Below are 15,279 nucleotides of genomic sequence, written 5' to 3'. Positions count from 1 at the left end.
TTATGAGGCATAAAATGCCAGGCTATAGTGATACTAAAGTCTACAATTAATATAGATATTGGTATGTATAATTTCAGTGGGTGTGTGTAGGTCTGTGTGCTGGGTTTCATTTGGAGGGGTTGAACTTGATGCTCATTGTCATTTTTCAACCCAACTTAAAGGAGAAGGAAATGCATCGTACACTTGGGGTTGCCAAAAGTTAGGCACCCCCAAGTGATTGTATTGACTTACCTGAAACCCCAGGCTGGTGCTCCTATCAGCAGAAAACTGCACTGGCCCGGGGTTATTCCAGTGAGCACCACGGAGTGATCCTTTTCCAGCTTCTTCTTTCTTCACATGGCTGTGCATGTGCAGTAGAACGAAAAGCCGGCCTTTAACTAAAAAGTCGCCTATTTCGTTCTACTGCGCATTCGTCTACCTTGGAAATTTGAAGAAAGAAGAAGATGGAAGAGGATCGCTCTGTGGTGCTCACTGGTATAACCCCAGGCTGGTGCAGTTTTCTGCTGATAGGAGCACCGGCCTGGGGTTTCAGGTAAGTAAATACATTCACTTGGAGGTGCCTAATATTTGGGACCCCCAAGTGTATGATGCCTTTCCATCTTCTTTAACGGTGTAACTTGTACACATACGACAAGGCACTGCTTCTGGCAGTATATACTGTAAATATTGTGTGCACATTATGTCTGTCTATCTTCTAGCGATGTACCGAATCCACTATTTTGGGATTTGGACAATCCTTAGTGAAACATTTCGCCAAATACCAAAACAAATCCAAACCCTAATTTACATAGTCCTATTGGGGCCAGAAAGGGTTAAAGAGAACTGCACGAGCCGCACACTTAAACTTATTTTCGTGACATGATTTAAAGGATTCTGTTCAGCCAGGAACTTTGATTGTCTGGATACGGAGCATCCCTAATCTTCATTTCTAATTCAACCGTTGCTTATTAAATAGAACAAGTTTTGTATAGTAATGTGACCATTACAATTTGTTGGCTCTAAGAAAGAAATGCTGTGTTTCTTTTCACAGAGCAGCCCTACTTTGAGGGTTTACTGTGTATTTATATAGACCTTTCTGATAAAGCTTACTTAGTTTTAACCTTTCCTTCTCCTTTAATGATGTGGAATTATAGTAACAGTAAGTTGTGTAGTGCATCTTGAGCTCTGTTTTAATTTGTAGCAGTGTGCCATCTCTAATGTTATAATGGCTTATTCAATTAAGATTTGGATGTGATAAGTAGGGATGCACCGAAACTATTTCATATTCAGCCGAATCCTTTGCGAAAGATTCGGCCAGATTTCAAATCCTAATTTGCATATGCAAATTAGGGGTGGGAAGGGGAAACTTTTTTCCTTGTTTTGTGACAGGTGATTTCCCTCCCCGCCCCTTAATTTGCATATGTAAATTTGTATTCAGTTCGGCCGGGCAGAAGTATTCAGCAGAATTCTGCTGAAAAAGGTCGGATCCCAAACCCTGGATTCGGTGCATCCCTAGTGATAAGACTATTACCAAGAATAAACTTACAGACGGCATAAATACTAACATGTCTGAACAGGGATTTCTAATATTTTTGTTGCTATGCTCATTTTAGCTTTGCCTCTGGTGCAAGTGGATGAGAAAGGAGAGAAAGTCAGACCAAATCAGAATCGGTGCATTGTGATTCTACGGGAGGTTCCTGAATCTACTCCTATTGAGGTAAGAATCGTATCCTTTTGTTTCACCAAATCTGCCCCACCTCGTTTTTCTAATAACTTTTAAAAATTGTTGCTTCTGGTTAGTAAAGGTGCATTTGTTTTTGCATTCATTTAGGAGGTGGAAGCCCTCTTCAAAGGAGAGAATTTGCCTAAATTTATCAACTGTGAGTTTGCCTATAATGACAATTGGTTCATTACGTTTGAATCAGAAGCTGATGCGCAACAGGTAATGGAAACTATATGTAATCATTTTTATTTGTCAATTAAGTATTATCTAGGCATAGTACACACAAGCTATTCCCAAAATGTATCTAGCAGAGAGCCCACCTCTGGTTTGCACCCCTAGCAATGATCGTTATCTCTGCTATTTTTGCTATTGGTGTTCTAAATGCAGCTGCACCTGGTGCTATGAGAAAGCTTCCCAATCATCCTATCCACTGAAACTGGCCATAAATATTTATATACATAATTTGCCAAACCACCCAACTCTCTAAAGATGTATGGCAAGTCAGGGGCATTTAGACTGATAATCCGGTGAACCTGATGGGGAGATTTTGTGAAGACTGATAATAATTCATTAGCTGAAAGGAAATGTGGCTCCTGTCCACATGTTTCTGTGCATGGTTCTTCACAGGTACCAGTCTGTTCCAAGATTTATGGGCAGATTTATCAAAGACACATAAGAGTCATAGGAAGCATGGATAATTCAGATAAAAGGCTCTGGTGTTAACACAAGTAAATGCCCCATAGCCGGTAATTACCCCTCGTTGCAGAGTCAGCACAGAGGAGCTCACGGGGGCCATCTTCAGCGCTTCGGTAATCTTCATTAATTAAGCACCGTATCGGCGCTTGCGCAGTTGTAGCAAAAAATGGAAATAAATTACTGTTACCCCCAACCTGAGTGCAGGCTCTTAGTCCACACCTTTGGTTGGGAATTGTATATTTTGTCGACACAAGTGGGAGGAGAAGAATGAGGGCAAGTGGGAGGAGAATGAGAATGCGGGCAAGTGGGAGGAGAATGAGAATGCGGGCAAGTGGGAGGAGAATGAGAATGCGGGCAAGTGGGAGGAGAATGAGAATGCGGGCATGTGGGAGGAGAATGAGAAGGAGGGCATGTGGGAGGAGAATGAGAAGGAGGGCAAGTGGGAGGAGAATGAGAAGGAGGGCAAGTGGGAGGAGAATGAGAAGGAGGGCAAGTGGGAGGAGAATGAGAAGGAGGGCAAGTGGGAGGAGAATGAGAAGGAGGGAAAGTGGGAGGAGAATGAGAAGGAGGGCAAGTGGGAGGAGAATGAGAAGGAGGGCAAGTGGGAGGAGAATGAGAAGGAGGGCAAGTGGGAGGAGAAGAAGAAGGAGGGCAAGTGGGAGGAGAAGAAGGAGGGCAAGTGGGAGGAGGAGAAGAAGGAGGGCAAGTGGGAGGAGAAGAAGGAGGGCAAGTGGGAGGAGAAGAAGGAGGGCAAGTGGGAGGAGAAGAAGGAGGGCAAGTGGGAGGAGAAGAAGGAGGGCAAGTGGGAGGAGAAGAAGGAGGGCAAGTGGGAGGAGAAGAAGAAGGAGGGCAAGTGGGAGGAGAAGAAGGAGGGCAAGTGGGAGGAGAAGAAGAAGGAGGGCAAGTGGGAGCAGAAGAAGAAGGAGGGCAAGTGGGAGGAGAAGAAGGAGGGCAAGTGGGAGGAGGAGAAGAAGAAGGAGGGCAAGTGGGAGGAGAAGAAGAAGGAGGGCAAGTGGGAGGAGAAGAATGTGAGGAAGTAAGAGTAAGTCTAGGAAGGAGAAAGATGAGCTGGCTTTAGAATTCAGTCACTATGAAGTTCAGCTGCTTAGCATGGGAAAAGGCTGTGTCTGGCAATGAACAGTGACAATTTAACCTTCCCCAGGTAAATGCAGGTGCAAACAAGAGCTACACACGCTGCATCTTTCTACAATTACTTGTGTGCAACATGTATTAGATTGTACCTTTATACCTTTATAACAGACTTCCAATTCATAGTGTCTTCCTTACATGTTTCCTTCTGTTTATGGTGCTGTTTCTTTTTCGCCCCCTTACTGTGTCAAACCACTTTTTGTTCTTTGTAACTAATGTCACTTTTGGTTTCACAGGCTTACAGATACCTCCGAGAAGAGGTAAAAACATTTCAAGGGAAACCTATTAAGGTGAGTTGATGCAAATAATTGCTTTTATAGCGGTTTGGTGCATAACAGAAAAGTAGCCACAATATCCTTGGAGTGGTGTATTTTAAAGGGTTGGTTCACCTTTAAGGAAACGTTTAGTATGTAATCGAATGGCCGATTCTAAGCAACTTTTCCATTGGTTTTCAATATTTTTTTTTTTAGTTTTAGAATTATTTGCCTTTTCTTGTGACTCTTTCCAGCATTCAATCTCATCTTTCTATTCAGGCCTCTCCTATTCATATTCCAGACTCTTATTCAAATCAGTGCATGGTTGCTAGGGTAATTTGGACCCTAGCAACCAGATTACTGAAACCACAGACTGGAGAGCTGCTTAATAAAAAGCTAAATAACTCCAAAACCTTCAATAATAAAAAATGAAGACCAATTGCAAATTGTCTCAGAATATCACTCTATATCATACTAAATGTTAACGCAAAGGTGAATAACCTCTTTAATAAGAAAAGCCATACCAGCCTGGGGTATACAAGATCAACAATTTGCCAACTCGGATTTTTTTTTTTTTTTGGTTTGCTTTTGTTACCCTTTTAAAGGCACAGTTCGCTTTTTAAAGGCACAGTTCACCTTTTAAATGTACTTTTAGTTTGATGCAGACAGATATATTCTATAACAATTCTGCATTTGGGCTTTAATTAAAGGTCACCTACCCCTTTATATAGAGTGCCTGTAACAAGGTGGTTCATAATCTATTATTTCTGCTGCTTGTCCATAGTGGAAACTGATTGTGCTTTCAAACCGCTTCTTATCACTGTTTTACAAGAGCAAATCAAGTAACAACATTTTTCCTCTGCAGGCGAGGATAAAAGCAAAGGCGATCGCTATCAATACATTTTTGCCAAAGAATGGTTATAGACCAGTGGACATGAACTTGTACGCACAGCAGCGCTACACGACGTCCTTCTACATACCTCCAGTGTACAGCCCCCAGCAGCAGTTTCCTCTCTACAGCTTAATTACACCTCAGACCTGGTCTACTGCACACAGCTACCTGGACCCTTCTTTGGTACGTGCCAAATCCTCACCCTTGATTAAATAAAAAAGACTTATCATTTTACTTTTCATTTTACTATTGCGAAAATGAAACATTTTAAATAAGCTTCATAATACTGAAATAAGAAACTTTCTATATACAATCAATTAAAGAAGTAAAGGTTAAAACTAAGGAAGCCTTATCAGAAAGGTCCACCTTAATATAACGGTAAACCCTCAAAGTAATGCTGCTCTGAGTCCTCTGTCAAAGGAAATCCTTCTATTGTGTACTCATGGGCTTCTGTATCAGACTTCCTGTATTCAGTTTAAACCTCCAGGGCTTGGGCTTGAGCATGCTCAGTTTGCTCATCTCCCCCTCCCCTGCTGTAATCTGAGCCCAGAGCTACGAGTGAGCAGGGAGAGACTCAGACAGGAAGTGATGTCACACCGAGCTAATATGGCAGCTGCTATCCTAAACAAACAGAGAGCTTCTAGAGCTGTTTACGCAGGTATGGTAAAGCATTCTGCAGAATAAATATAGCAGCATTCTAACTTGCGCTACTGCAGCTAATCTATTGCCAATAAAATCCCTCCGTAGCTTTTTTTCTCCTTTAAATATTCTGCATCTTTTCTGAAATAATCAAGTTTATTTTCACTATCTCTCTCTCTCTGCGCTTCTGTTTCTCTTCATTCTGTCTCCATGCAGCAGTTGGGTGTCAGATAAATGATCCAATATATCTTATAGATGGGGCTTCTTTTTTTAGCAGATGAATTAGAGCTCACTCAAATGATTCCAGTACAGACAAAATCTAGCAAAATAACTGCATTTTGCACAAATTCTGCATGTAGAGACACATGTCTGGTGATTTTAATAGAGTTATCTCTAATACATCTGCTAGAAAAGGAAGCCCCCCTATAAGATATATTGGATCTAACTGTCAATGAATATCTGACACCCAACTGCTGCATGAAGACAGAATGAAGAGAAACAGATGCTGAGGGAGGGATAGTGAAGATAAACTTGATTATTTCAGAAATGGAACAGCATTTCAAAAAAGATGTGAGCACCTCCAATAGTAATTAGTTAAAAAATTAAGAAATTTTTATTAGGACATGAAAACCTAACGTGTTTTCGTGGCTTTTGGGGCACTTACTCATCGTGCCTGTTGGGGCACATACTCATTTCAGAAATGGGGCAGAATATTTAATTGATTGTATTTAGAAAAAATCTTAATTTAGTATGCTGAAGCTTATATTCAATTTTAATTTTCGCAATAGTTCTTGTTTAACTATATGCAGGTTATCATGCTAAAAATGACACCATAGGGCTTGGGGAGGTATATATTTCTATTTAATAGCGAATATATGTTAAAGCCCAATTCCTTGCATTGTTTAGGTTGCGCCTTTCCCTAATACTGGATTCATCAATGGGTTTACGTCTCCAACATTCAAGCCTGCCACTTCTCCTCTAACTACTCTTAGACCATATACACCAAGGAACAGGCAAGTAGCACTATTTTTGGTACGACTTGTTTTCTTTAAGCAGTTGGAAGTATTTAATGGAAAGGCAAAATTCTCCGGGGGGCGTTTGGGGAAAAGTCTGCCACCGAGTGAATATAATAACTCTCTTTGAACCTTATGCCTATTACTACGTGAACTGTGACATCACATCTGTAGAAATAAGTTAAATCAACTGTTTTTTCCTTGAAGACGTTTCACCGGTCATCCAACTGGCTTTCTCAATTCAGAATAACTTGTAAATAGGATCTTTCTTCGGCAATCTATCCTCTTGAATGTTGCTTCAATCTGTTTATCATAATCCAAAGGATGGCATGAAGTTTGGTGTTGATTGTATTCGCATGATTGGAGCTTTGATGTGTTATTAAACCATCCAGGGAGAGTTGCCAAAACAACATTGTAAGTGGCAGATAATAGATATACCATGACCTGGATGAATGAGAATCTTTACAAACATCATTTCCCAGAATGCCCTTGTACCTGTCTAGAACCATTCACATGTGCATATTAGTGTAGATTATTTATATTGGGTGCCAGTCAAAACAGTCAAGTCACAGACAATTGTCTGTTATTAGGGATGCACAGAATCCAGGATTCGGTTCGGTATTCTGACTTTTTCAGCAGGATTCAGATTCGGCCGAATCCTTCTTCCTGGCCAACCCGAACCCTAATTTGCATATGGACTTTTTGTCACAAAACAAGGAAGTAAAAAATGTTTTCCCACCCCTAATTTGGCAATGCAAATTCGGTTCGGTATTTTGCCAAATCTTTCACAAAGGAATCGGGGGTTCGAATCCAAAATAGTGGATTTGGTGCATCCCTACCTATTATCCAAAAATAACTCACCACTGACTTTAGTTTTTGTACTGCAGTGTTAGGGATTTATATGGGTATGAAACGCCCAAAGGGTGATTTCAAATATATTTATTTTGCAATAGGGGGCATATTATATTCACCTTGTAATATACTGTCAGCCACAATAACTGAAGGACACCTGAGAGTCCATAATAATAAATAACAATGATCTAATGCTATAGCATAAAGCCAGACTGATGTGTAGAGCACAGAATTATGTAATTTAATATAATGTTTTTCCAATAGGAATCCTGGCAAATCACATCTACGACATACAATACCAAGCACAGACAGAGGGCCAGCACTTCTCGACGGGCCAACTATATTCAACTTTACTACTGACCGATTAATAAATGGGGTGCGTACTGCCCCCACACGGCAACCGGGACAAAACAGAACACGGATGCAGAATGCGTCTACTTTTGTGAAGAGAGATATTGGTACGGGCCGGGTGGAGCCAACAAATATTGATACTTCACCTGGCCTTGGACGAGGGAGGTGAGTTTTACGACTCCTATAATGATCTGCTTAGAAAGCACTGGCAAATGCTGCCTGAAATGAATGTAATACAGTTATGGGAGCTCTTATCCAGAATGCTCAGGTCTTGGGGCTTTCAAGATAACGGATCTTTCTGTAATTTGGATCTTCATACCTTAAGTCTACTAAAAATCATAAACATTAAATAAACCCAATAGGATGGTTTTGCTTCAAATAAGGATTAATTATATCTTAGGTTGGATCAAAAACAAGCTACTATTTTATTATTACACAGAAAAAATAAATCATTTTTAAAAATTCGGGATAAAATTGAATTACAGCCTTTCCGTAATTTGGAGCTTTCTGGGTAACAGGTTCCCGGATAACGGATCCCATTCCTGTAATATTGTTTTTTACAGCCAGCTAAACATTGAACATTCTTACTTTGGAAAAGTAATGCGCGTTACACTTTTTTTTTATCACAGGAAAAATTCCTATGGCTACAGAAAGAAGAGGGAAGACAAGTTTTCGGTGAGTGTTTTTAGTTCTCTTTATTTGTTTCAGCTTCTGTGCATCTTGTTGCTTCCGCAGAGAGTCAATACATACCACTAACTAGCATAGTAAGACCCATATGTATATACCCTGTAGAATATTCACTCGGGTTCATATATAAAGCTGTGTCTCCTCCAGAAGACTACACTACATAGCAAGACAGAAAGGAATGATCTCTTTGTACACATGAAGACGTGTGATTAAAAATGTTCATCTGTGGCCCTGTACGCACAAATAAATAAAGGGCTTGCAGTGTTTTTTTGTTTTTTTCCTTCACTTCCCCTTTAAACAGTTTTTAATTATCCATGCTTATGTGCTGCTACAGTATTCCCTATTGCTTGTTAGCAGTTCTTTTAACCCTGAAGCTATGGTAAATGTGATTTGCCATGTGTGTGCAGTTCTTTATATTCATATTTAACCAGTACAGACACGGATAAAACATTAAACTGCACGTGCTCTTTTCCAGAGAGGTCCAACACAGTCCCCTCCACCTATGAAGCCTCCCTCTCCTAGCTTTGAATTGGGATTGTCTAGTTTCCCGCCTTTACCTGGTGCTGCTGGAAATTTAAAACCTGACGACTTCTTTGAAAACAGAATGTCTAATATGGTGATAAGTACATCGAAAGAAAAGGTAAGTTACCATTCTGTCTGGTGATGAGCTGCCCAATTTTTTTCTGTAATCTGATAGGACTAGGGATGCACCGATTCGGCCGGGATTCGGCCTTTTTCAGCAGGATTCGGATTCAGCCGAATCGTTCTGCCCAGCTAAACCGAATCTGAATCCTTATTTGCATATGCAAATTAGGGGTGGGGAGGGAAATCACATGACTTTTCACAAAACAAAGAAGTAAATGTTTTCCCCTTCCCACCCCTATTTTGCATATGCAAATTTGGATTTGGTTTGGTAATCGGCCGAATCTTTCGCGAACGATTCGGTGGTTCAGCTGAATACAATATAGTGGATTTGGTACATCCCTACTTTGGACTAAAGGCTGATAAAAGCTGCTGGGGCCATTCAACTGGCTTCCCCGATCGATATCTGGCGGAAAGACGGCCAGATCCCGATCGGGCAGGTTAAAAAATCCCGTTGGATATCGGCTGCATCTATGCGTCTGTGGTCGTGCGAAACGACCACCCATATAAGATCCTTTATGATCTGATTGTTGGGCCCACGATCGGATCACCCCTATATCGCCCACTTCAATGTGGGCATATCGGGGAGATATCTGCTCGTTTATCGATGTCTGCTTCTATGGCCACCTTAATGTCACAAGGGGCTGATTTTCACCTGTGTATAAACAAAGAATCAGACAATCTGTAGACATTTGCTTTCTCTGCTCTCAGAATCACTGCATCGGCCTGCTTGCCGGCACCCATATCGGATATTGGTGCCAAAATGTTTCTGTCCAAAATCTGATCCATGTGTATTCATTCAGGCCAACACAATGTTTCTGGGTGCAGATCTTTTGCCACTTGCACTTTCTCAGGGAGAATTCTTCTATTTGCTTTCTGTATATTGTGTAAGAGGCACATTCATCAAGGGTCGAATTTCGAATTCATGTTTTTTTTTTTTTTTTGTTTGTTTTTTTAACTCCCATAAACTCGAAATTGGACCAATCGAAAATTTATTGATAAAATTAAATATTCTCAGCTCAACTCTAATCGAATTTGATTCGAATTAGAAATACTCAAAACGAATTTGATTCGAATTAGACAAATTCAAATTGGGAAAACTCGAATCGAATTTGATTCGAATTAGGAAAACTCGAATCGAATTAAAAAAAAAAAATTGATTCAATTAAAAAACTCGAATGTCAGGAAGGCTGCAAACATCACCAAAATGATCCCCGAACCTCTCCCATTGACTTATACAGCAATTCGGAAAGGTTTAAGGTGGCAAATAGTCAAATTTGAGTTCTTAGGGCCAGAGTAAGATAAATCTCGAAATTTTGAGTTAAAACTCGAATTGAGTTTAAATTAAAAAAAAAAATTTGAATTCTCACTTCGACCCTTACTAAATCTGCCCTAAGTGTTAGTAAATGTATAGTAGTGTTGAGATTTGTGTCCATACCAGTGTAATGGTGTAGATGTTAGGACTGCCCTCAACCAGCACTTGACTAGTGTCCTGTTTGTTTAAAAATTGCAACTTCTTACCAGTGATATTTGAATTCTATGCATATACATTTTCACTGCTTCTTTTCTTTTCTTTAGAACCTCAATGTGGATGCAAGTACAAACACTGTTCCGTCTGGAATCCCCCGGGAGCCATTGTTGCCTATTCCTGCTGCACTGCCAGTAACTTTCCAGAGCCCACCTTCCCCATCACATTCTCCAGAGTAAGTTCTAAGCTTCTGAATGTTCCCATTGTTCTGTTAGGCTGCTTGGGGGGGTTCAGGCCCAGATTTGCGGCAAGGCCGCATAGGCCCGGGCCTAGGGCGGCATCAATTAAGGGGCGGCATGCCGCACAAGCAGTTTTTTGTCGGAGCACTAGCGCCGATCAGCTAGTGCTCCGAAACCAAGCTAAGAGGATGCGCATGTGCGCTATCTTGAGAGAAGGAAGGGGTGACAGAGGACGCCGGCCTCTTTAGTGGATGCGCATGCGCGCTATCTAGAGAGTGAGAGGGGGCGACGGAGGACACTGGCCTCTGGGCGCCCTGAGGGCAAATCCGGCCCTAGGGGGGGTTATATCACTCCAATTTACAGTACAGTTGTAAAGAGTGACTGAAGTTTATCAGAACACAAGTCACAAGACTGGGGGCAGCTGGGAAACTGACACTATCTCTAGCCCCATGTCAGATTTCAAAATTGAATATAAAAAAATCTATTTGCTCTTTTGAAAATTGGATTTCAGTGCAGAATTCTGCTGGAGCAGCACTATTAACTGATGTGTTTTGAAAAAAAAAAAAAATGTTTTCCCATGACAGTATCCCTTTAACAAAACGCCAGAGCAGGTGTTCATGCTTAGCGATAATGACAGATTTAATATTCGCTAGTGAATGATTTTACGTTGCGACCAGCGCTAAACATTCACAAAAACAACATTTTAAATAACATTTGCGTTTTTTTTTTTTTAATTGTATCCCCCCCCCCCAACGTGTTTTCAAAACAACCTCCCTCCTGAAGCACACCACAGCCGATACCCCTCGTTCCCTGGACTTGTGAATAAAGAGCTGTGTGCTTGTGCTAGAGTTTAGTATTCTCCTTTGATCATGATAATGACAAGTTGCATTTTTTCCCAATGCAGTGAATCAAAGATGGTTGACGTTCAGCCAAGAGAGTCTCCTACTATAGAAAGGATTTCTGCCACTCTAACCACTGCTAGCAAATCTGTTCAAGTCAATGGAGCTGCTACTGTAAGTATCAATGCATTCTAGTGTCTTGTAACTGATACTTCTACTAACAGGATGTTTTCAGAATAAATAAAAATAAAGGAGGGTCAGTCTGACTTGCTGGAGTACCAAACAACAGCTGCAGCCAAGGGCAATTCCTATCATCTCTTATTTTCACCATAGTTTTATGTGACAACTACTAGATTTCTAACTGATGTGAGGTTGACCCCTCAATGTCGGGTTCTCTGGTGGAGCAGTCCAACTTTGAAACATTTTTCAACTTGTTTATGTTATACTATGTTACACATTATCAGGGCCAGGCCGGACGCCCTAGGCAACCCAGCCGGCTACCCTTCCCCTCCCCCAGACATGGGCTCGAGGGGAGGGGAGGAGAATGCGACGGAGGATGGAGAGTGCGACTGAGGAGGGGAGAGGAGAGTGCGACTGAGGAGGGGAGAGTGCGACGGAGGGGAGAGGAGAGTGCGACGGAGGGGAGAGGAGAGTGCGACGGAGGGGAGAGGAGAGTGCGACGGAGGGGAGAGGAGAGTGCGACGGAGGGGAGAGGAGAGTGCGACGGAGGGGGGAGAGTGCGACGGAGGGGGGAGAGTGCGAAGTAGGGGAGGGGGAGAGTGCGACGGAGGGGAGGAGGGAGAGTGCGACGGAGGGGGCGAGTGCGACGGAGGGGAGGGGGGGAGAGTGCTCTGCATGGAAAGGATCAGACTTTCAAATGGCATGGGGGCCCCCCCATCTTACTTCCCACAACTCAAACAGCTTTGTTTGTTTCCCTGTAGAGCAGCTGGCTACTGTGTAGAGATTTGTATCCACAGACCCAGTGTAGTCTGCATATACTGATTATTTATCAGTCGTCCTCTATCGGCTTATATGGCAGATATTATTTAAAGTTCACCTTTACATTAACTTTTAGTATGATGCAGAGAGTGATTTTCTGAGACAATTTGCAATTTGTTTTCTTTTTTTTATTATTTGTGGCTATTTATTTAGCTTTTACATGGCTAGTTATTTAGCTTTTTATTCTGCAGTTCTCCAATTTGCAGTTTCAGCAGTCTGGATGCTAGGGTCCAAATTCCCCTAGCAACCATGTACTGACTTGAATAAGAGACTGTAATATGAATAGGGGAGGCCTGAGTAGTACGATGAGTAATAAAAAGTAGCAATAACAATGAATCTGTAGCCTTACAGAGCATTTGCTTTTAGATGGGGTCAGTGACCCCCATTTGAAAGCTGGAAAAAGTCAGATGAAAAAGGCAAATAATTAAAAACCTATAAAAAATAGATAATGAAGACCAATTGAAAAGTTGCTTAGAATTAACCACTCTATAATATACTAAAAGGTGAACCACCACTTTAACAAATTTACAAGATTATGACCCCCCTGCGGCCAACCTTGAAAGCATAAATCATTTGTTTGATTAGGCTTGTGGTGCAGTAAGTTCATTTTTAGGTTTAGTATACAAAATACAGTCTTTCTAGCCTTATTCTGTTTGACTTTAGTTCCCTTTTAACATTAATATCCAATAGCACTTTCCCACTTTTGTTTAAAACAGGAATTAAGAAAACCCAGTTATGCAGAAATATGCCAGAGAAGTAAGGATGCAGCACCCACATCACAGCCTTCAAAGGATCAGAAGCAAAACTCGACAGTTTGCGTGAAAGAAGAAAAAAGGCTCGCTGAAGCACCAACCGAAAAGTCAAGGGAGAACCCACCTCCCAAATCAAACCCAGGGCGGCCCAAAGACCAGAGGAGACTATCAGGTCGCAGGTCTCCTCCTCTGGCCATTGGAAAACGTGTGAATAAGGAACCCGGCAGCCCTCTGACATCTCCTTAGTAAGACCATGGCCAGAAGGAGACCTAAGCATCACACCCTTATGGTTGTACCCCACTCAAGTACAATGAAATGAGCTGCTGGATTAACATAGGTAGCAATGGGCATATGAGACGCTTCTCTAAAGTATAAGCAAACCTTTAAAATAAGTGAATGTAAAATTGATGAGGGTGCTATTCTAGGAACTTTTGCAATTTACATTCATTATGTATATATTTTTTTTATCTCAAGATATTAAGGGATACATGTACTAATGAATGAATTTTGTTACAACAGCGCCACCTGCTGGTCATTTTCCAACCAGTCTGACCAGCAAGTAGTCAAGGAAGTTGTCAGGAGAAAGAAAGAGGCTGCTCTGATGTTCTTCTGCTTAGGAAAGATTTAAGAAAGGTTTCTATTTTTTTTCCTAACCAGAAGAACATCAGAGCAGCCTCTTTCTTTCCCCTGACAACTTCCTTGACTACTTGGTGGTCAGACTGGTGGGAAACTGACCAGCAGGTGGCGCTGTTGTAACAAAATTCATTCATATTAACAGCACATGTATCCCTTAATATCTTGGGATAAAAATAAAATAAATGAATGTAAATTGCAAAAGTTCTTAGAATAGCACCCTCATCAATTTTACATTCACTTATTTTAAAGGTTTACTTATCCTTGAATTTCTCTCTTCCATCCCCCAATATCTTGTAAACCCCAGACAGTCACTTGCCAATATTCTCTAGTCAATATCACTATGGCTGTTTGAATGCTAGCATGACAATTGATATTCACACCACTCTTGTAGACCAAATATATCCTATTTTTTTCATGTTTTTTGATACATTTTCTTTCATTAGTACATTCATTTAGTGTACTGAAAGCATCAGAAGGATTTTCTTTTTTCTGTTTTTGCCCCAAACAAAAAAAAAATAGCAAACTATATCCTTCTGCGTTATTTTATGTGTATTTTATTGGTATTAATGAAGTTTGGTCTCTGGTGGAGTGAATACCAATCATCGCTAGCTCTGTATAATCTCTCCATATAAATTCCTTAAAGGGATACTGTCATGGGAAAACATGTTTTTTGTTTTTTTTTTTTCAAAACGCATCAGTTAATAGTGCTGCTCTTGCAGAATTCTGCACTGAAATCTGTTTTTCAGAAGAGCAAACAGATTTTGTTTAATTTTGAAATCGGACATGCGGCTAGACATATTGTTAGTTTCCCAGCTGTCCACAGTCATGTGCTCTGATAAACTTCAGTCATTCTTTACTGCTGTACTGCAACTTGGAGTGATATCACCCCCCCAGCAGCCTCACAACAGAACAATGGGAAGGTAAGGAGATAGCAGCTCTCTAACACAAGATAACGGCTCCCTGGTAGATCTAAGAACAGCACTCAATAGTAAAATCCAGGTCCCACAGAGTCTGATTCAGTTACATTGAGTAGGAGAGATAACAGCCTGTCAGAATGTAGTTCCATCCAAGTGCAGGCACAAGTCACATGACTGGGGGCAGCTGGGAAACTGACAATATATCTAGCCCCATGTCAGATTTCAAAATTGAATATAGAAAAATCTGTTTGCTCTTTTGAGAAATGGATTTCAGTGCAGAATTCTGCTGGAGCAGCACTACTAACTGCTGTGTTTTGGGGAAAAAACATGTTTTCCAATGACCGTATCCCTTCAATTGTTTGATATTGCTACCATAACCTATCCAGCTTCGCATTATAAGTACAGGGAGTTGCAATCAATTTTCAAAGCACATTGCTCTCATTTAAGAGAAGAGAGTGCAAGCACTGACTGCTGTATTTCTCTTGCAACTTTTCATGTTTTCCCCTCAAAACGGTTTTTTTTTTTTTTTGGAAAATGAATCCAACGCCAGCC

General features: G+C 41.1%; 1 protein-coding gene across 2 annotated transcripts in view; it reads left to right on the top strand.

Annotated features, from left to right (window-relative positions):
- The window catches only part of larp4b.S (La ribonucleoprotein domain family member 4B S homeolog), a 55,339-nt gene extending 41,674 nt beyond the window's left edge, over positions 1-13,665 (top strand). The window contains exons 6-16 of one of the 2 annotated variants that reach the window (XM_018269043.2): positions 1,593-1,696; positions 1,811-1,921; positions 3,784-3,837; positions 4,667-4,876; positions 6,239-6,345; positions 7,462-7,713; positions 8,178-8,223; positions 8,711-8,875; positions 10,456-10,580; positions 11,489-11,597; positions 13,139-13,665. In XM_018269043.2, coding sequence (XP_018124532.1) covers positions 1,593-1,696; positions 1,811-1,921; positions 3,784-3,837; positions 4,667-4,876; positions 6,239-6,345; positions 7,462-7,713; positions 8,178-8,223; positions 8,711-8,875; positions 10,456-10,580; positions 11,489-11,597; positions 13,139-13,420 — 1,565 coding nt within the window. In that variant the 3' untranslated portion in view covers positions 13,421-13,665. The remainder of the gene's footprint in view (positions 1-1,592; positions 1,697-1,810; positions 1,922-3,783; positions 3,838-4,666; positions 4,877-6,238; positions 6,346-7,461; positions 7,714-8,177; positions 8,224-8,710; positions 8,876-10,455; positions 10,581-11,488; positions 11,598-13,138) is intronic. The other variant, XM_018269044.2, reaches the window with a different exon arrangement.
- Positions 13,666-15,279: the final 1,614 nt, after the last annotated feature.

This window comes from Xenopus laevis, chromosome 6S (assembly GCF_017654675.1).
Source record: "Xenopus laevis strain J_2021 chromosome 6S, Xenopus_laevis_v10.1, whole genome shotgun sequence".
Lineage (NCBI taxonomy): Eukaryota > Metazoa > Chordata > Amphibia > Anura > Pipidae > Xenopus > Xenopus laevis.
Note: the sequence above shows the minus strand (reverse complement) of the source record. Positions and strands in the feature narration are given on the sequence as shown.